Source organism: Balaenoptera acutorostrata, chromosome 1 (assembly GCF_949987535.1).
Source record: "Balaenoptera acutorostrata chromosome 1, mBalAcu1.1, whole genome shotgun sequence".
Lineage (NCBI taxonomy): Eukaryota > Metazoa > Chordata > Mammalia > Artiodactyla > Balaenopteridae > Balaenoptera > Balaenoptera acutorostrata.
The window spans coordinates 12,704,946-12,727,544 of NC_080064.1; the positions used below are offsets into that span (position 1 = coordinate 12,704,946).

Genomic DNA, 22,599 nt, shown 5'->3' on the forward strand with positions numbered 1-22,599 from the left:
GAATAGCAAAATCTCTAGCCATTCCTTCATTCATATATTACCACTGGCCTGGCACATGAAATTGTACTTGTGACCCCACGAATCAATTTTAAGTGGTTTTGAATTTTGCCTGTGGTTTTATGTGTGTGTGTGTGTATCTGTGTGTGTGTACACTGATGGAAAGGGTAGATAATACATATCCAGAATGTCTGAATCTGCATTCTTAAATAAATTCCATGTGAACTCTGGCCATTATCCACCTGCTTTTCTGTCCCACCCCTCCTTGAAAAAATGACAGCAGCAAACCTTATAGCCCAAAGACTAAGTGGGAGTTAGGAAGACTTTAGATATGAATATTCAATAGACGAATGTCTCTGATGAAAAGCTTCCCCCTGCAAAAAGAGAGTGAAGAAAAAGGCCAGAAAATACAAAGGCTACATACCCAAAGTGGAAAAGGTATTTTCTAAATAAAAATGCTACAGAAATGGCCTTGTACACTTTTACAAGACGAGACAGGGGAAGCAAGTTTTGAATACTTAGCAGCATGTGCATGGGAACGCCATACCAGCAATACTCACAGCATTGGGACCGCCACACCCTCCAAGGATTAAAATAGTTGCATCATCTATGACAATCTGGGGAGAGGAAGAAATTTAAAATAAACCTACAAAGACACAGGCATCTGACCTCCTATACTTCAGTGGTAAATGAAAATAGTCTACTCAGCTCCCAAATGAGAGTATTCTATTTACCATAAGATCTCCATTACCCAAACCATGTCAATTCTGATCCTTGTAAACAAATTACTGATGATTCACCTGAATGGATTCTTTGTTGATCAAATATTATTAACACGAGAGTGCCAACCATATAAAATGCAGGGTTCTCTTGAAAAATATAAAAGCAAAGTAAATGCTTTCAGGAAAGGCATAATATAAAGCCAACAAAAATAATTATAACCCATTAGAAGTTGAAAAATAAATACCAGCAAAAAAGAATGATAAATTCTCTTTGGCTTATGTATGTTGGCATCTTACCTGACTCCCTCCTCCCTCTCCTGTCCTAACTGAAAGATGCTACAGTGTTTGCTGAATAGTTATTTTAATTTCTGAGCACCTGAGATTGGCCACCTCGAGGATGAGGACTAGGGCCGGAGATGTTCGGCTTGGACCACGCCCACTGCTCGAGGTCAAGGACCCAGACATCGTTGCTCCTATAAGACAAGGACAAAAGAATGAAGCAGTTGGGAGCTCTCAGGGACGACAAAAACTGATATAAATGAAGTTACATTCATAAGGATGCCCCCCAAAAGTGCCATGCTCATAGTTAGCACTCAACTATATTTTTCTTCCCCTCCTTTCCCTGGAAAGGAGACCTTCAAACCTTTGCTCTTTCCATTGACCCGTAAGGCCTCATTTGAGTCATGTCTGTAGCCAAACAATAATACCTAAAGTAAGAGTTAATTAATTGGTGATAGCAGGAAATAGATACTAGTCATGATATAGTCTTTCAAAGGCAAAACCCACAAGGAAGAGAAAAAAATTATTCAAAAGGCAGTTCCATCATTGTCCAGGAGATAAAGATTTATTGACTTTGGCTATAAAAGGTAATTTCACCATGGCTAATGAAAGCTGCAGTTTTATCAAGGACAAATTGGCATCTCCAACCCTCAAGGGACCAGTATGGCAAGGACAGACTCCTAAGTGGCAGTCTCTATTTTACGGTCCCCTCTCTATGGTCATTTTTTCACACATAGGAACACAGGAGTAAGAGCTCCAATACCTAAAGCCCTAAACCCTCTCATCTGGAGGGTAGAGCTCACATTGTCTACTCCACACTGTTTTAAAATAAGAAGATGGAAGGTACCCTAAGGGGGAACAGGGTTGGATCTGGAATGGTTTTATTGCTGACGGCTCATCAACTTCCATTTCAAAGCACAGGGGAAATGACCACTACTGCTCCTAATGCCAAAGCAGATACCTAGTGATTCAGACAGACTGCTCTGGGTCTGGCCTGAGCTGGCCAGTTGTGGCCAGAGGTGGAGGACAGTGGGCAGGGAGAACCACCTCACAGAGGATGTCAGGCTTGACACAGTTTTCTTGCCCTTACCCATTCCCTCAATCCATCCTATTTGGAGAGTGAACCATTTCCACCTGTCCTGTCAATCTACCTCTCTCCTTCTCTAAAGCCCCAAGGGTTACGAGCTGGGCCATAAAGGAGAAAAGGAAAAGTACTCTGCTTCTTGGAAGGTGGCCTTCTGTAGGCACAGGTAGAAACAGACAAGGTGGAGGCCCCATCAGAACTGGATCCCACTGAATTGAACCACATACCAAACAAAACAGAGATTCTACATAGCCCTGATTCTATGGAGCGAGTTTTTCAACTTATTGGTCTATGACTAGAATCAGAAAATGGAATACTAGGGCGTGAGATAATTATTTGGATTAATTAGAACCATGTTCAGGAATACTGACCCTGACTAGTTTACTTTTCTGACCTAGTTTACTTTTCCAGGAGTATTTACGTTCAGGTTGATAGCGAGCAAACCAAATATACTTACATTTGCCGGGATCCTAGGGAGCCACCAAAGACAATCATTTTATCGTCTATCACACAAGAAGAATGGCCAGCCATGGGAGGCGGGCCATGGGTTGTCACAATGCAGTTCCACCTAATATAAAAAGACAGGAGGAAGCCAAGAAGTCAGCCCCTCTGCTTCTGGTCTTATGTGTTTAAGGTGGAAAACAGTAAGCAGGCATCCATTTAAAATGACAATCCTATCACCTTCAGTAGAGAAACTGTCAGGATAATAAATGGAGGATGGCACAAGGTATTTGTGCCTTTTCTACGAATCTGCTAACGTTATGTACACTTTCAACTTCTCAATGTGTATGGCTTGGAGGTAGAGTGATGAGAAAACAATGACAAGGGATTCCATTATGGTTCCTTAGCTGCTTCGGCCTAGTTTGCTGAAGGAACACCACCTGCTATTTCTTCCTAGAGGCCTGATCTGATCAGTAGCGGCTGCCAAGAGCCCTGTACTAAGTAGTCCATTACAAGGAACAGAGGTTACTGTCATTTAAAAAAGACAAGTTTGTAAAACAACTGGGAGTCAGTCTTGGGGACAAAGCAGGGAGTAAAGAATCATCTGGATCCATAGCACTCCTGGGGAATCAGTAGCCAAAGCTGAAGAGCTCTCTATTCTTCAACTGTCTCATTCATTTTTCTTGGAAGAGGAATAAATGTCTTCTACATTTTCTCTTTGGAATAAGTGTTCTTAACTTCAAGTTCTAAGGGGTCCTGTAAACCCTCTGAAACTGCAGGCAAAATCTGTGCATATGTAAAAATTTTGTTTTTCTGGGAAAAGAGTCCAAAGCTTTCATCAAATTCTCAAAGAGATTCCTGGACACACAAAAAAAGATAAGGAATCCAAACATTTTAAATCTTCTACTCCAGATTGAAAGGATGGATCTTATCTTTGTGGCTTACCAGTTTTTAGAGGGTGAGTAAGTATGTATTTCATCAAAGAACCTCTCTGGTTGGTGTAGGGGGTAAGGGCTTGGCCGTGTCCAACCACCAAACAGCACCAGCAGGTCCTTGTATACAACCAGAGTCGCGCCAGCTTTGGGGGAAGGATAGGACCCTGGGAGAAGTCAATAACAGCATGGTTAGGATTCAGGGCCTCACAAAAAGCCATAAGTAGGCTGTCTATAGATCACCTTTTCCTGGAAGAGTGGCAAAACAGGAACCAATACTACAAAGCATAAAGGAGAAGAGGAGACAAAACTGGGTTTGCAGGTCTGAGAGAAAACCATCACCAATTTATACGTCTTTTATAACTGAAGTAAAGAAACCTGAATTAGAGGAAAGTTAGTCTCTCTCAGGCTTAGTTTACTCACTTGAAATTAGGGATGAGAGTATATATCTCATAAGGTTGTTTTGAGTATTAAACAGTATATTCAAAGCACCTAGCACAGTGCCGGGCACATAGCAGGTACTCAATAAATGTTGACTCTCCTGTCCATCCCTTCAATAAGCTTAACAGAGATCACAAAGGAAAGCATGTAAAGGATCCGGGGAGGAGTATATATAGAGGCTAGATACAACTTAAAAATAACTGCTAACAAACATAGGTTAAAAAAAAAAAAAAAAAAAAGGAGGCAGAATGCAGTTCTCATTTGTCCTATAAGTCAAATGTTAACATAGTGACCTTTGGGACCCTAGCTATGGGCCTCACTAGCACAATGGAAGCAGACTTTCAAGGCTTGATATGAAAGCATTCCAATGAAACTGCAGCCAAGAGTGGCTACTAAGGCCCTCCAGGCTGGACCTCTGAGCTATGATGACCAAATTTCAAAACAATAGAAATCTGGCTTATGCTGGAAAACTTTACGGCTAACAAATGTCCCACAGGAGCATCATTTTTCAGAGCTTCTTGTCTTTGAAACAATAGCTATTTCTCCCAATCCCTTACTCTACCTGCCACCTTTAGTTTGCTCAAGACCAAAGTAATTTGTCTCATCCAGCATTTACTGATACTGGAATATTAAAAATAATTTTTGTTGTTGTTAAAGCTATAGGATCTATTTTTCAAAGGAAATCTTAAGCAGAAAGAATCCCAGCAGTAGATTAACATGATAGCTGTTGAGGTGCTCCAATTTAAGTGGATAACTTGGCCTCCCCCTTCAGCAAGGGGTATGGGAACACAGTTTGAAAAGCCCTGCTCAGACTGCTTTAATGGTGTCGATTACACAGTCCTGAGGTTGAGAAGGTGGAGAAGAGGACTGTCTTCCCTGGGATGCAACTTAAGAGTAACAACATGAGGAAATTCCCTGGCAGTCTAGTGGTTAGGACTCTGTGCTCTCATTGCTGAGGGCCTGGGTTTAACTCCTGGTCAGGGAACTAAGATCCCACAAGCTGCGTGGTGTGGTTAAAAAAATAAAAATAAAAAAAAGAGTAACAACATGATTTACTAGGAAGGTACCAGCACTCAGAATATGGAGTGAGCATCAGATATTTTGAATACTTTTCTAATAGAACACACATCAATCCAGACCAGGATCTGACCACAGAAACAAGTCTTCTCTAGGAATGGTTCTTGCTGAGATACTAGGTGAAGTATTCCATGAGTCAGTTCTTGCTATCCTCATATCTCACAGGAATCACGACTAAGGGGGCTACTCATGATATGTTGTCTTTCATACAATCTCATGATTTCTGGTTAAAAACTTTTGCCCTCCTAGGAGGAAGCTTCCTAGCCCAACTAGAAAGCCTAACTAATACAACAGTCTAGTTAAAATGCTAGTGTTACCCCAAAATGATTTAATTTGTGAAATACCAAACAAAGCTTCAAGTTCTTGCCCCTACTCTGGAACTCCTAAGTACTGTGAAAAAGTTGGAAAAAGCTAATAAAATATGTAACAGACTTCAGCAGAGTAGTAGCTTAAAAACTTTCCAGACTAAAATTTGGATTTGAATTTGAGATACTGGAAATCCCGGCTTTTAAATTGAGTGTATAAAGTGAAGAAGCAGAGAATTCCCTGGTGGTCCAGTGGTTAGGATTCCGTGCTTTCACTGCCGAGGGCCCAGGTTCTATCCCTGGTCGGAGAACTAAGATCCCGCAAGCTGCGAGGCACACCCTCCCCCCACAAAAAAGTGAAGCAGCATACCAAGGTTCCCCCAGTAAGCAAAACATGGAAACAAACAAAAATAGGATTTTGAACTTAAAATGAGCAGTTTGTATCAAAAGAGTTTAAGTGCATATGCTTTCAATCAGAAATTGCATTTCTAGGGATTAATCTAACAAGATAGCTGGGCAAATGAAAAAAGAAAAGATACAAGGATGCTTATTTGCAGTGTTTAAATAGATCAAGGAATATCCATATAAAAGAGTGGTTGTGAAAATTAAATGACTTAAATCACATAATGCATTTAGGACAGTGCCTGGTATTGTTATTATCATTGCTAAAGCAAATTAATACGACGTTAATACCAGGTCAGTTGGCCACAGACATCTGATGGTACTGCTTTCTACATGGCACAAAGTTTATGAGAACAGAACTGAACTGGTGGACATATTTAACTACTACAATACGATTAGAGTATTCCTGGCAGAGTAACTATTTAGCTCAAGAAAGTACAATAGAAATGAAATTGTAACTGATGTTACATGATGTGAAAGGGAGGTCATCCCAAGTCCCAGAAAGGTAACTCAAATATACTGAATTATGATTTGGAAACAAAAACCAATGGTTAACATGATAAGACTAGTTAGGGTTTGCTCTTTCATGTGTACTATATATTTCCTATAATATCTTTTGAAATAAATGACCAATACTTTATGAGGCAAGGCAAACCAATGTTTACCACTGCTGGGTGTAAAGAGATTACAAATGTAGTATAAGAATACATACCTCTTAAGGGGAAAAACTAGTCATAGAATCAAAAAGAGTGTTTGTAAAACATAACAATATGTAAAATCAAATCCAAGTAAAGACTATACTTTAGACCTGCATGCCCAACACAGTCACCATTTAGCCACACGTGCTAGTGACTACTGAACTGGAAGGTACAGATACACAACATTTCCATCATTACAAAGACAGTACTACTTTAGACAAAGGATTTTAACTTTATAAATTCTATGCCTATGCTTACAGGGTATGGGGAAGGTGGTAGGGATGGATGGGTGACCTGATTGACTTTTAAGAGAAATTACAATTACTGCTACTTAAAACTATTACTGGGACTTCCCTGGTGGCGCAGTGGTTAAGAATTCGCCTGCCAATGCAGGGGACATGGGTTCGAGCCCTGGTCCAGGAGCTGCCACATGCCGCAGAGCAACTAAGCCCGTGCGCCACAACTACTGAGCCCGTGTGCCACAACTACTGAAGCCCGCGTGCCACAACTACTGAAGCCCGTGCGCCTAGAGCCCGTGCTCTGCAACAAGAGAAGCCACTGCAATGAGAAGCCCATGCACCACAATGAAGAGTAGCCCCCACTCGCTGCAACTAGAGAAAGCCTGCGTGCAGCAACGAAGACCCAACGCAGACAAAAATAAAATTAATTGATTAATAAAAAATAAAGTTAAAAGACTTTAAAAAAAAACCTATTACTGCTGCTACTAATGATAATGACTAATATTTACTGAGCATTTATTATATGCTAAGCACATTTCTAAGTACTCTGCATGTATTAAGTAATTTAATCCTTCCAAAACTCTAGTTTTACCTCCATTTTATGTTTGGTTTTTTTTTTTTTTTTTTGGCCGTACCACACAACACGTGGGATCTTAGTTCCCAGACCAGGGATCAAACCCGTGCCCCCTGCAGTGGAAGTGTGGAGTCTTAACCACTGGACCACCAGGGAAGTTCCTTTATTTCCATTTTACAGATGAGAATGCCGAGGCATAGCTTATACTCATTCTCTAGATTGTTCTTCATGCACACAGATACATTCCTTCTGAGTAGTTACCACAAACAAGTCAGGCATCTCAAAAGGTCTGAGTGTTTCAAAGCTGAAAAAGTTCTTTCCTAAATCTTTTTTTTTTAAGTTCCTTTGTACTAAAATTTTTTTTTAAAATTGAAATATAGTTGATTTACAACCTAAATCTTAATTAATTAAAGCCACAGACCTAGAACAGACAGAGAGATAAGTAAATTGAACAGAAGGCTATTCTTAGGATCTCTTTTTCTCCACAAGGCTCTGGGTCACACTCTACCTCTAATATAGACAGGACCCTTTATTTGTTCTCCAGGCTCTCCAAAGAAAGGTAAACTGGGACCAGTGACAATGATAAATCAATCCTTAAGGATTATCTTAAATAAGGGCTTTCCGAAATGACTTCTCAAATATCTTGACCTTTAAGAAAGCCAAAAAATTTCCCTCTACTTCTTATCCAAAGAAGTAGGAGAATCCCCTCATCCAAAATTTCCAAGGTCTGTTTTATGTCACATATGGAAGCTTCAATTTCAGCATCATACTATCTTGACAGCTATATAGAGTCATAGTGAAAAGTTAAATTGTGCTTCTCCACCTCAATTTATAAGGAAAGTGGGGGGAAAATTACCCTACAAGAACAAATGAAGCAGGGGGGAGGGAGGGCACAGAATTCAACATACAACCTCTGTACAGTTGGTTCAGCGACAAGAGGTCAAAGATACTGGTGTGTCAAATTTTCTGTGACCCAATCATGCATGTAATGCTTACATTATTTGTTGCAAATTGGATACTTTAAAATTCTTGTTACTTGAAGAAATCAATATTGTAAAGCCTTTGCCAAGAGCCCCTAATTTTATCATTTTTAAAATTTACATATTTCCTATTTTGACATTGTTTAAAGCAAACTTCAATTCCCCTCCCAATTATCTTAATGCAAGGTCCACAAATGAAATAATGAAATGAATTAAATTTATGGTGAGATCAGAGACTGCAGAGGTCAATGAATTTTGGCAATTTCTATATCTTAAAGAATAAACAGTCTATTTATCCAAGTTCTGGAAAGCAAACAATATCTTTACCAGAATTCTTAGAAAAACAAGAAAACTCATTTTCAAATTACATACCTTTATTTGCTGTTTTAAAGTTCCAAGAAAAGCAAGCTATTTAAAGAGTAGTATTTACAAACTTTATTAAAAAACAAACAAACAAACAAACAAAATGACCATACATTATTGGGCAAGGAAAGTAACTTTTATATGGACTATCCCTAGATAAAATATCAGGTCCTAAACTTTGAAGAACTGCACCTATGTGCAAGCAATTCCTTCCATACAGTAGCTAGAATGATATCACATAGTTGTTTAACACACCCACCTATGACATTAGAGAGGGAATGAGTCACTGGAAATCTTGTACAGTATAGGGCAGTCTGACAACAGAAGACCTTCCACAGTTAAAAGGCCCATCATCATCATGGTGACAAATGATGAAATAAATACCTTTCCCTCAAGAAAACTTATAAATGAAGGTTTTCTACTCATTAGGACCTTTCTCAGCCTGCCTTCAAAATATGAGGTCACTGGGGCTCTAGACAGTCTAAATATCATTGTATCACAGAAGTGGAGTTAGAAAGGGTGTCACTCCCAAGTCGGTTCCCATCAAGCACCACAGGACCAAATATGCCCACGTCAAACTTGGACAGACATGTTACTTAAGCCCGTTCCTCCCAGAGCTGATGGTTATCCTCACAGGCTTCTTTCCCCAAACACCAAAGGCCTCTAATCACACAGTAGATATGATCAATGGAGCAAGTTTCAAAACAAGACACAAGCCAAAAAGGCATCTGTGGGAAACTGGATAATCAGATAGGCACCCTATACACAGAACTAACATTCCCTAAAATCGCTAACTGGCTCACATGTTTCCCAAGATTCCTATGAAATCAGAAGAAATTTTCACATATGAAAGACAGTGGTAGAATTACAAGGCATTCTCATTTACTTTTGCAAAGACGATGGTAAAACAGTGAAGCGATGCCAAATTCTGGTTTGGTTTCTATGCCACTTTCCCACAACTGTAGTGTCTACTCACGTAGACCCTAGCACTAGAAGAGAAGCGTGATTGTTTGATACAAGATAAAACAAGCACCCATTCTAATTGGGGGTGCCTGTATTTTATGCATGACTAAAAAGTTACTTTTACTTCTCCATACTGTGAGCATTATTTATTAATATTATTGGTTTACTATTCAGATGTCATAGTTACCATTCCCCTAGAGCTGTAGTTCTCAAACTTCAGTTGTATCAGAAGTAGCTGAAGGACTTGTTACAACACAGATTGCTGGGACCCATTTCTGAGTTTCCTATTTAGTAGGTAGGGGGTAGGGTCCATGAAGTTGCATTTCTAACAAGTTCCCAGGTGATGCTGATGTTTGGGGACTAGACTTTGAGAACCATGTTGCAGAGAGTTAAATAATCCTTGGGTGAACCTGTTAGAAAATGCTCGAAGATGACCTTAAAAGGGCATGTGGTCAGCCTTTTGACTTTTTCCCCAGTTTATATGATTTTCCTTAACATTGAATCTATCCAGACTTTTTCTGTGCATACACTCTGTTTATGACTATATGAACATGAGTCCAAAGTGGGTTTTCCCTGCCAAGTGCTTTGATTAAAGGGGTGCTGAAAGGAACTACCTTAACATTTTCAATACACAAATATTTCCTTGGTCATCCTCATCTACATGTTACTGAACCTACACTCTGCAAAATAAATAAATGGAAAAAAATTGTTCCACCTACTGCTTTCAGACAAGTCACTTTAAGACTTATTTACAGGGGGCTTCCCTGGTGGCGCAGTGGTTGAGAATCTGCCTGCCGATGCAGGGGACACGGGTTCGAGCCCTGGTCTGGGAAGATCCCACATGCCGCGGAGCAACTAGGCCCGTGAGCCACAACTACTGAGCCTGCGCGTCTGGAGCCTGTGCTCCGCAACAAGAGAGGCCGCGACAGTGAGAGGCCCGCGCACTGCGATGAAGAGTGGCCCCCGCTTGCCACAACTGGAGAAAGCCCTCGCACAGAAACGAAGACCCAACACAGCCAAAAATAAATGAATAAATAAATAATTTTTTAAAAAAAACCTTATTTACAGCAACACAAGTGACTTGCTAATAGTTCTCCATGACTCTGAAAATAGAAAGATCTAATACTAGGAATTAGGTACTTATAAGAGGTAAAGTTTGAAAACAAGAAAACTATGAGCATGAAAAATTTTACCATGGGAGACTCACTAGCATGCCAATTAATCCAGAAGAAAAGCACTGGACAAAAAAATCTCCACTTCGCTCATGGAATTACAGAATGCTTTGGTGTGTGATTTGCTTTTTTAAAAAGGGGGTCTAAATTGCTTCTTAACTGGAAGTCAAAAACTTTTCCCTGGATGCTTTCAAATAATTTTATTTTGTAGTAATGATGCCAAAGGGGACATTAAAGAATGAATAATGGGACTGAGGTTTCAGGTCATACTTTCCATCTCATATGAACAACTCTTCACACGCACTCACTTTCTCAGGGTAGGTCCAATGAAAAGCATTCACTCGCAGCTCCAAATGAGGTACACTTGTCCATCCCACACAAAACTGGCCTTTTTTTTTTTTTTTGAAATAGGAACACACTGTCCTTTATTTGTGTTTCTCAGAATACTGTACAAAAGTGGGTACTTTTCTGTGGTAGTGAGGAGCCTGAGTTGGTGTGTGTGTGTGTGGGGGGGAGGGAGTAGAGGGAGATGAATTTTGCTGATAGGACCCAAGCCGGGTCTTGGGAAGTGGACCAAGCCCTTGGTGTCATTATGGTAGTGTGTGAAGTGACTGACCTTGATAGCAAGAGTCGGAGGTCAAAAAGAATAATTTGGAGAGGTATTTCCCAGAACACCACGTTAGCATCTGAAATCAGAAAACCTACAGGGCACAAGAAGATAGGCTGGCACTTATAACTTAGGAAGGAAGAGACCCTTTAAAGAAAAGCTACTGGAGTTATAATTTAACTGCTTACATCTCTAAACTGGTTTGATTTTATAGGTAATACTTTGTATTCAGAACAAGAAAAGCATGTTTCATGGTTTTATGATTTGAGGAAGGGGGAGACAAAAGGAAAACTGAGAAGAACACAATTCATGAGTATAAAGTCTGTCTTGGGCACTGTAAACACCTTGAAGACTAATAACTATCCAGAATGGTCTCCAAAGTATGCAGCCAGGACCACAGAGGTTCTATCTGGAACAGATACCACTTTCTCTTCAGCTAATGAAAATGTTTCCAATTTAACTTCAATGTGGCCAATAATAATTATGTTGAGTCTCCTCAATTATTTACATGCCCAGGGAAGATACAAAACTATAATGCCTATTTTAAAGAACAAAGGTAGGAGATAAATATAAAGTTATTCTTTGGCAAAGTCACTACAGAACCCCTAAACTCCTGCTTTCCAAGACTTGATTCTAGCCAGCTGTGCTCTTTAATTCTAAAATAGGGACTTAAGTTAGTCACCAAGGACATGGTACTGGATGCAAAAGAACTAAGTTCTTCTAGACATGGCTTTCTTCAGGACCAGCACATTCCTTCCCATGCTGGGCTAAAGACCCTCCTAGGGGAGGGAGGGGTGAATGGAGAGGGACATCCTTTATCTAACCTCAATCTGAGCATTTAGTACACTGCTGAAACTATCCATTTAGAATCTCTCAATAAGATTATATTATTATATTATCCTAGAGAACAGGAACTATTTCTCATGACAATGTTTGCAGAACTGAACCCATCCAAGGAAGCTGAATGGTTATGGATCCCTTGTGGGCTGGGATGAGACCTGGCTCCAGTTAATCACAACCTACCCTGGAGGTATCAGTGTGCCTTTCAGCAGGGGAAAGGTCAAACACTTCTTTAGGTGTTCCCCTCACAGTCCAATTTTCTTTTTTTCCTTTTCCTATTTTTTTCCTCAGTTGCAACATGGTCAGAAAGTTACTGATTGATATCAAAACAACTCACTAATATTAGACAAAGCTTGTCTGGATCTCAGGCTTCAGGGCACACATTTTCATTATTACAATTATACCCATATCTTTAAAAACATCACTCCCTGGGTCATTTACAGAACATCCAAAACAAGAGGAACTTTTGTAATGGGCATGAGAAACTTTTAGATCCTGTATAACTATATAGGCCATAGGCATGAACAAAAAGAAATTCCCCTTTGGCACTGTTTTCACTTCTAAACAAACCCACATGAAAGACCACTTGATAAATAGGGCAGCACTTATCAGTTAAAACTAACAACATGAAAACCAGTAACAGTTCCTTGTTACCATTTTAAGTAGTCTTTTGATTCAATTTCTGGGGAAGGAGATGAGGTCCAGAGTCTGAGTTTAATCTGGTTATTTGTTAATTGCAGTTCTCAGGGTGGGAGGGTCCCCACCCCCACCCCGGGGTGCCCTTTTAAGTGGCTCTGTTTAGAAGTGAAAACAATGTTGCTAGTCATAAAGTTTCTGGCCTGGTAACAAAACAGGAAAATCCTAGTCAGGCAGGAGAGAACTAAACTGAAATATGGTATAACCTTATTTATTCTCTTCCTTAGAGGACTAAAGTTTACCCAGATTTGTGCTATGCAAATTTCCCCACTCTTCTCTCCACCAGGAGAGAATGTGTACCCACCTTAGAAAAGCATGTATTCTGGAAAAATCCCAGGATCTGAACTTTATAAATTAACAGAAAGGATTCCTTCCTTTCCTAGGGGAACCCACTGGCTCTGCTCTCATTCACATCTCCCAAGACCACCACAGATCCAGGCTGTTCCAGGATTGCATAGGGCTACAGGAGACAAGGAGAAATCACCAACTCATAAAGAAGATTAACCAGGAACGGGTCCATGAAGCAGGAAGGAGCTAACTCAACAAAGAATTAAAAGTAGTCACTTAAGTAACATCCTATGCCTTCCTCATAGCGATTAGTGCTATGGTATCTGAGCCCTGGGTGCCTTCCTACTATGAAAACAAAAAAATGGAGATGGAGATTCAAATATGTCAGTTATTTTAAGCAAAATCACATAATCTTAATAAAAACAACTGGTCTTAAAAATAAATTGTAACAAGGAATTCTGTGGCAGTCCAGTGGTTAGGACTTGGCGCTTTCACTGCCAGGGCCCGGGTTAGATCCCTGGCTGGGGAACTAGGATCCCGCAAGCCACACCGCGGGGCCAAAAAGAAAAAAAAGGTAAATTGTGAACAGAATCCTATTTCATTAGTTTACTACTTTTCTCCTCATAAATCATATTTCCTTTAAAAACCTATCCATCCATATAAGTCCTGGCTCTATATACATTTTTTTTTTTTTTTTCCGCTGCAAAAAGCTTTATTGTTTCCATTTGGTCCAAGGCTTGGGAGAGGGCTCCAGGGTGGTTAAAAAGCTGCCTAGTGGCTGCAGAGAGGGGCTTCAGGTAGAAGCCCTAACACCAAAGGGGCTCCTCAAAGGCCACTGGGCTCCGGAGGCTCCTAGTCGTGCTTGAGGGTGAGCCTTTCGAAGAGATACTCGCCCAGCCCAGCCTGGGGACCAGCCAGCCTGCGGAGGTTGGTCAGGTGGTCACCCATCTTCTTGATGAGTTTCACCTCCTCATCTAGGAAGTGGCTCTCCAGGAAGTCGCAGAGGTGGGGGTCTGTGCAGGCAGAACCCAGGGCATGCAGATCCAGAAAGGCCTGGTTCAGGTTCTTCTCCATGTTAATGGCGGCTTCCACAGCGTCCTGGGTTTCACCCCACTCATCTTGAGATGGCTTCTGCACATCCTGGAAGAGGGCGCGGCCGCCGCATTGGTTTTGCATTTTCAAGAGACGCTCGGTGCTCTCGTGCTTCTCTTCGGCCAATTCGCGGAAAAAGTGGCCCACGCCCTCCAGAGCCACATCGTTGCGTTCGAAATAGAAGCCCAGAGAGAGGTAGGTGTAGGAGGCCCGCAGATGCATGTTGACCAGGCGGTTGACGGCGGCCTCCACCTCGGTGGAATAATTCTGACGAATCTGGGAGCTCATGGTTGATCAGTAATAAGGAGTTCGGCTCAAAAAATGGTGTTGGCTGGTCCCGGTGACCGAGGACAGCTGAGTGCCTGACTCCGAAGGTTGGAGGGTGGATAGATGAGTGGCTGGCTCCAAAGGCTGGAGGGTGGTCGGAGGCTGGAGGAAAGGGCGACCCTGGGTCTGTTCTGTCCAAACACTGTTGAAGCAAGAGACAGATCCGGGGAACCGCCGAGCGCAATGGACTATATACATTTTATAACTTATTTAAACACCTCCATCTACTTTCTTGCACCACCAGTTATTTTCTTCTTAGTTCTTTATATTTTCTTCGTATTGATTTGTTTATTGTCTTATAGATCTTGCTGCTTGTTCACATCTATATCTGCAGTACTTAGAACAGCACTGGGCATAAATACTCAATAAATAAAGGCATGAAAGTGAACAAACAGAGGAATGAATGCACTTTTCAAGCTTTGGGAACTTGAGGATAACTTATGACTATTCTCTAAACTCCTTAGCTAGGACTTCAGTATATGTATAAAGATGTATTGTATATAATCTGAACAAAAACTATGAAATGTAGGTATTACCATGTCTACCTTATAGGTGAGGCAAATGAAATGCTAAACAACCTGTCTAAGGTCATCCAGTTACTAAGCAACCTTAGCCTGAAGAGATCAGATGCAAACCTGTGTGTGCTCGGCACAAAAACCATGCTCTTAATGGTACTACCACCAACTAGCCTTCCTCCCATCACTTTAGGTCATGAGGCCCTAATAATGAGCGTACCTTTAATTACTAGCTGAGTGGTCTTTTCTCTTCAAACCTCTAAAATACTTAGTTATATTATCATATCCTCCTACTTAGAGCAAGACTAAGTGAGGAGAGAACTCTCTGGGTGCTTAGTGTATCTAGAATATTCTTTTATTTATTTATTTATTTTTGGCTGCATTGGGTCTTTGTTGCTGCGCGCGGGCTTTCTCTAGTTGAGGCGGGCGGGGGCTACTCTTCGTTGTGGTGCGCAGGCTTCTCATTGCGGTGGCTTCTCTTGTTGCGGAGCACGGGCTCTAGGCGCGTGGGCTTCAGTAGTTGTGGTGCACGGGCTCAGTAGTTGTGGCTCGTGGGCTCTAGAGCTCAGGTTCAGTTGTTGTGGCACTCAGGCTTAGTTGCTCCGTGGCATGTGGGATCCTCCCGGACCAGGGCTCGAACCCGTGTCCCCTGCATTGGCAAGTGGGTTCTTAACCACTGCGCCACCAGGGAAGCCCCCTAGAATATTCTTTAAAGTTGACAAGTAGGTCTTAAGTAAGAAATGAGTGCATATGTCCACAAACAAATTTATGTAAGAATGTTGACTGCAGCTATATTCAAAGTGGAAATAACCCAAGTATCCATCAACAGGAGAATGGGTTAAAAAAAAAGTGGTATATTCATGTTATGGAATACTCACAGCAATGAAGAGGAATAAACCACTGACAGATGCAACCACATGGATGAATCTTAAAAAAAAACCAAGATGAATCTCAAAAAAATCTCTTGGAAGTCAGAACAGTGGTTACCTCTGTGGGGAGTGGTACTGACAGGAAAGGGGCACAAGGGATCTTTCTGAAGTGATAGCAGTATTTTGTATCTTGATCTAGGTGATCATCACATGGCTGTATACATATGTAAAAAAGTCTTTGAGTTATACACTTAAGATTTGTTCATTTTCCTATATGTAAACTGTCTTAATAAATTTATTGTTAAGGAAGAAAAAATGGCTAATGCCAAAGCTAATGTTAAAGCATGTTACACTGTTGTCACATGGCATCACCCACTACTCTCACCAGTAAACAGAAATACCAGCAATCCATCGTCAGAATTAAAATTCATTATGTGAGGTCTTTAAGAACACATCCCTCATTTAATATCTAAACACTCTATAACTCATATATACATATAAATCAAAGAGCAACAAACATTTCAAGACTGGGCAATGGGATTTCAGAAAGCTTACTAAAATGGGAAGAGAAAGCAAGAAAGGAACACAGTGTAAAAGCCAACAAACCACATATAAAATCCATAGCCCATAATCACTTTCAAGAGAACTATGGAAAAGAGAAAATAATCAGGGGTACTACTTGTTTGATAAGTAGAGTCAATTAAAGTATAGTTCAAGTGTTCATCTCCCAAAGAAGAGATGAGAGGTAGCTTCTGAGCTTTGAAAGGATAAAGTAGTTTTCCAGAATTCAGGCTGACATTTTTAAGTTAATAAATGACCAAACACAACTCTCACCCACCTGGGAAGAGCACCCTGTAGATTCTTTACAAAATCTCCTCAAGGTTAAGAGAGTTGGAAAACTTGAGAAACTGGCCTGATCCTGGACTGTAAACAGCCAAACAATGTGCACTGGGCACGAGTTGGTACACTGTACTGCTGAGTGTACTAGAAACCAACAGGGTCATTCATGGGGAAGGAGAAGTTAGAAATAACACAAGGACAATACCTTTTGTGTTCCCCCATACAGGACTAGCTTTCTAAAATTTCATTCAGGACACAACATTAATAAATCATACAAAATGAAGTTTATTGTGGTCATAAAACATGACGTGCTCTTGCCCGGGGTGGGGTGTGGGGTAGGGAATTATGTGGATACCTGACAATAAACAGAAACACTAGATGGTCTGAGAGTTTTACTGCACAAGGAATCCAAGAGCAACCAAAAATTGCTTGTCAAGATAGTAGGCAGACATGAACACACGTGTAGATATGAAAGCTCAGAATTCTAAGGGAAGTCACTGCTTATTCTCAATGACACTCTGAACTTCTATCTAAAGTAAGAAAAAAAAATTAGAAGGTTTTAAGAAAGGACAGGAAAGGCTCATGAGTTGGACCAAATGAATAAAGTTAAAGGATATAGAATTTCCAACATGGAAGAGATAAACTAAGGACAGATTTTAACACATTTTGGTAATCAATACATCTGGTAATCAAGAAAAGATCTGTAAGTAAGAACGAATTGGGACTTCTCCTTCACAAAGAAAATGTTAAAACACTGAGATCAATGATTTGTTTTTAAGACAGAGAAGAGAAGCTTGAAGTGTATTTGAAAGGCATGCGACAGTGTCCTCTTGCTACACAGTCTAATATTTACCAGTTGATAAGCATCCATTTCTCCCCCTTCTCCATAGACAGGTATTCTCAGAACACATTTACATATAGTGGTGATTTTTTTTAAAAAATGTATAAAGTGTTTAGATGCAAAACAACATTAAAAAGCAGAATCTAATGCCTATAAGTACACTAATACATTTTATTCTAAAAAAATTCCACATCCAGATATTTCAATGTCAGCATTGACATTTGGGACCTAAGGCAAGGGAAGGACTGGGTGATCTTCTCCAGGACAGATTTTTCTGTCAGCTGTTTTGGTTATACCTGGTGCCAGGTATCAGTCCCAGACTCCCTTCTTTCCGGGCGATATTACCACAGGCTCAGGAAAGGGCAGTAGAAAACCTAAGAGTAAGCTTTTCCACTAGACACAGAACAGAAAGCTTCATCAATGGATCCAAGAACCCTATGAGTATCATTTTTAAGGTATCATTTACACAGAAGAGAAACAGTGACACTCTGGGCAGTTATTTCTGGATAGTTCCAGCACTTTTCAGCTTCTGAGGATATTCTGGCCTTCCTATAAACATCTGATATGACCAATACTCTTTCTTTTTCCTGCCCCTGACTCCAAAAGCAGACTTTCTGCAGGATTACTCAGTGATTTTGTAAGATGTGATTTTTCTCTTCGGGAATGGTCCTAAGGAAACAAAATTATTTCCAACAGAGCTTCTGACTCTGGATAGCTGGAAGGATCTTGATTGGGTTAAGTCATAATAAAAGAGAGATTCTGTCTTCAGCATCCTCCTGCTTCCCACCAAAAAATTTAAAAAGGCAAATCATGTTGATATTTTAAAATTCTCTAAGCTGCGAAAAGGTTTCTTTGCTGACATACCCTTTGCTCATCATTCTTTCCTGACTCTGATGATAGACGTAATGGCCAGATAGCTTAGTTATTCCCCCTCAAATTGAACGCCAAGGACCAAGGGGCAACTATAAATAAAGAAAAGAGAATCACAGGAAAATAAACAAACTTTAAAAAAGAATTTTAAAAGGAGGGGAAAAAAAAGAATAATTATTATAGTGGAGAAATCTAATAAACAGTATCTCAGCCAGGTGATAAGGTTGACATCAACAGTGATAAATCATGTTGACAGTATGTACCCTTGATGGGATGTGATGAAAAGGGCACTATACCACTGTGGTCTTCTTCCCCCAAATCCATAACTCTAGTCTAACCATACGAAAAACATCAGACAAACCACAACTGAATGACAGTCCACAAAATACCCCTAAAACTGTCAAGATCAACAAACAAGGAAGTCTGGGAAACTGTCATAGCCAAGAGGAACCTAAGGAGACATGAAGACTAAATGTAATGTGTCCTGGATGAGATCTTGGAACAGAAAAAGGACATCAGAATAAAAAAATAAGGAAACGTGAATAAAGTATGGACTTTAGTTAATAATAATGTATCGATATTGGTTCATTAATTGTCATAAATGTACTATTATGACTAGATGTTAACAACATGGAAAACTGGTTGTGGGAACTCTGTTCTATTCTAAAATTTAAAAGTCCATTTAAAAAGTAAAATTGATCATGTGAAACTAGCAAACTATAGAATAAAATAAAACTACTCACAGCATGTCATAGTAGGAAAAAACACAGACTTTAGAGACAAAATCTTGCGTTTCAATCACTGCTCCGTCACTTATTGGTGTGTGATCTTAGGTAAATTATTAGGTGATTCTCTGAGCTTCAGTTTCCTCACCTGCAAAATGGGGATAATAGTAGTGCCAACCTAGTTGGGTTGGTTTGAAAGTTAGGTAGTATGTATGAAGAGTCTGGGGCAACCAACACCCAAAACCTTTCTCCATAATCATTTCCTCAGAAAGTAGGCTATTCCTAACTAGGGTAACAGGTAGCTAGTTCTATAAAGAAGCAGCTAAGAGAGCATAGAGCGGCCATTCTTAACAACAGTTAGGGAGTCCAGTTTGGCACACACCCACCTAATAGACTGTGACAACAAAGTGAGGTCACAGTTTGCACAATAAGAAAGCAAGAAGATTTCGCAGCGATCCAGGGTTTCCAAATTTAGCTAGGTTTAGAATCAACTGGGACATTTTCTTTTTTAAAATGCAGATCCGCCACTCTATCCCCAATCCCTTGAGAACAGGTGAGTGACTGTTATGAGGCTGAGGAATCTATATTTTTAGTAAGTTTCCCAGGTGATTTGCTGTGTAGTTTTAGGAACAGTGGTCTTATCTTTTCCTCTTTATACAGTGAAGGAAATCGAGGCCCAGAAAATGCAGACGTGATTAACTTCAAAAGCAAGTAGCTCAGAAGTAGCAAGGTCAAGATTAGAACAGGCATCTAGTACGTGTATCTCGGACCTTGATATGTTTTTCTAAAGCAGAGGGCCTGAACCACAACCCATCACTTGGAACTCCACGCGTGACTAAAAGGGAAGAAACTAGAAAGGGGAAAAAAAAAATCCTTGGGAAAGAAGATTCTATGGGGAGAATGTGGTAGGAAAATCAACTGTGCTCCAGGACTAGAGCTGACAGGCTAAGCTTTAAATCTTTACCTAACATTTATAGGCTCTCCCAAAATTTATAGACTCTCGTAACTTTGGAGAGTTTTAAAACTGAAATTTGTTCCCCTTTTGTAAATGGGTGTGAGCTAATGTTTAATAAGTTTTAAAAATCAGAACAACAGTCCAATATTAAATGTAAAAATTTCTACTTGAAAATTTCTATCTTGATTTCAAGTAACCAAAAAAGGCTGTGACTTATGACATTATATATTAAACAGATGCCAAAATTAGCCTCGGTTTGAATAAAGGGTATTTTAGAAAGAGTGGTTCAAACATTAGTCTTTTGAAGTACCTGTCCTAAGAACTGCTCATTTGCTTTGGGAAGTGAACACAGGCTGAGTCAAACAAAACTGACTAAGAGTGAAGGTGTTACCTTAGTACAATACCAGAAGTCGAAACATTCAACTTCCTAGAACCGCCTGGCAAAGACTACAATGAATATAACTGTACATTCATAATCACCAGCCACGATTCCCAAGGGCTTCTGTTCTGTTCCATTCTTAATTATTTTATCTGAGTGATGAAGCAATCAGTAGAGAACTTCCACCAGCTCCCACATCTACCCATCCACCAGCATCCGTAACCTGATATTCCTTCTTGTTCCTTTGGATAAAGGGTCAATGTTCCTATCCACAGTCAAGCCCTCCACCTGTATAGTAGATCCTGCCTTTGTCACTATTTGAAGACACTGTCCTAGCAATTAATTCTTCCTCTTGATCCAAATCAATTCCTCCCTCTAGAAGATCATTCCCATCAGCAAATAAACATGCTGTATCTGCCATCTTAAAAAAAAAAAACAACTCTCAATTCTACATTCATCTCTACTTAGCACCTCACTTCCCTGCTCTCCTTTATAGTAACACTCTTTTAAAAAAATTAATGTATTGTTCATACTTACTATCTTCAGCTCCTCTCTTCCCATTCTCTTAAAACCATTCCAAGTAGGCTTCATCCTTACCTCTCATTGAAAATACTCTTTATTAAATTCAAAGTCAGTTCTCAGTCATTATATGACTTGACCTCTTAGCTGCATATGACATGGTTGACTGTTTCCTCCTCTTCTGGAAACACGTGCAAGTATGGTAGCTTCCAAGATGCCACATTCCCCTGGTTTTCTCATACCACCGCCCCCCCCTCAACCTTGCTCTTTTTCTAGTGTTTTGCCATTTCCCCCTCCTCCCTGATTTCCAAATGGTGGAGTCTCCCAGACTTAGCCTATCTTCACTTACTCCCTTGGTAATCTCATCCAGTCTCACGGCTTCAAATCCATCTACATGACTCCCATTTGGCTATCTAGACAAAAATCTCTAGCCTGCATTTCTCCCCTGAACTCCAGACACATACCTTTTTCTACCTGGATGTCCTAATGTGCATTTCAAACTTAACATGCTTCAAACTGAATCTCTCATCTCTCCTGCACTTTGCCAACCCTGGCTACCCACAGTCTAACTCATCTCAGTGAATGGCAACTCTATTCCTTCAAGTGCCCAGGCTAAAAATCTTTACAGCCATCCTTGACTCCTCTTTCTCTTTCACACTCCGTATCCAAACCGTGGGCTCTATCCAATGCATCCAATTTTTATCTTTCTGCTAACACCCTAGTCCAAATCACCATCATTTCTTGCCTAGACTATTGCTACCATTTCTTAACTGATCTCCTCGCTTCTACACTTGCCATCTGACAGTCTTCTCAGCAACCTAAATCATCAGCCATTTCACTCAAAGAATATGACAAAGTCCACGAAGTCCTTATAACAGCCAGAAAGCCTTATATGTAGGACACCCTCTCCTCCATTATTTGTCCAACCTCTCCTAGTACAGTCTCCTTTGTTCACTCTGTTCCAGCCACACAAGATTCTCACTATCCCTTGACTGTCCCAAGCACACTCCCACCTCTGAACCCTGGTTATTCTTTGGAATGTTATTATTCTTTGGAATGTATTATTCTTTGGAATGTTCTTTCCTTAGATATCCACATGGTTCACTTCTTGTATCCATCAGGTCTTTGTTCTGATGTCACCTTCTCCATGAGGTCTACCATGATCCCCCTAGTTATAATCTCCCCTATTCCTCATCCCCTTTACTATGCTATAGTTTTGCTTCAACAGCATTAATCATATTCTAATATATTATATTAGGTACTTGTCACTTTATTTTATTTTTAAAATCTATTTTTATTTTTATTTACTTTTGGCTGCGTTGGGTCTTTGTTGCTGCACGCGGGCTTCCTCTAGTTTCGGCAAGCGGGGGCTACTCCTCTTTGTGGTGCAAGGGCTTCTCGTTGCAGTGGCTTCTCTTGTTGTGGAGCACGGGCTCTAGGCGTGCGGGCTTCAGTAGTTGGGGCACACGGGCTCCAGTAGTTGGGGCACACGGGCTCCAGCAGTTGTGGCACACGGGCTCAGTAGTTGTGGCGCACGGGCTTAGTTGCTCTGCGGGATGTGGGATCC

At 40.4% G+C, this 22,599-nt stretch overlaps 2 protein-coding genes across 6 annotated transcripts in view; both read right to left on the reverse strand.

Annotated features, from left to right (window-relative positions):
* The window catches only part of FBXO42 (F-box protein 42), a 91,561-nt gene that overhangs the window by 6,308 nt on the left and 62,654 nt on the right, over positions 1-22,599 (reverse strand). For all 5 annotated transcript variants that reach the window (XM_007174996.2, XM_007174997.2, XM_007174995.2 and 2 more), the window contains 4 exons: positions 3,469-3,622; positions 2,540-2,650; positions 1,096-1,192; positions 558-614 (listed from right to left, as the gene is read on the reverse strand). In XM_007174996.2, the coding sequence (XP_007175058.1) occupies positions 558-614; positions 1,096-1,192; positions 2,540-2,650; positions 3,469-3,622 (419 nt within the window). The remainder of the gene's footprint in view (positions 1-557; positions 615-1,095; positions 1,193-2,539; positions 2,651-3,468; positions 3,623-22,599) is intronic.
* On the reverse strand, positions 13,894-14,700 carry LOC114236813 (ferritin light chain-like). Its single transcript, XM_057549805.1, has one exon. It carries the CDS (start codon positions 14,478-14,480, stop codon positions 13,953-13,955), a length of 528 nt encoding a protein of 175 aa, XP_057405788.1. The 5' UTR covers positions 14,481-14,700; the 3' UTR covers positions 13,894-13,952.

Coding starts and splice junctions, on each gene's coding strand:
- LOC114236813 (XM_057549805.1), bottom strand. CDS start 14,480: ATGAGCTCCCAGATTCGTCAGAATTATTCCACCGAGGTGGAGGCCGCC.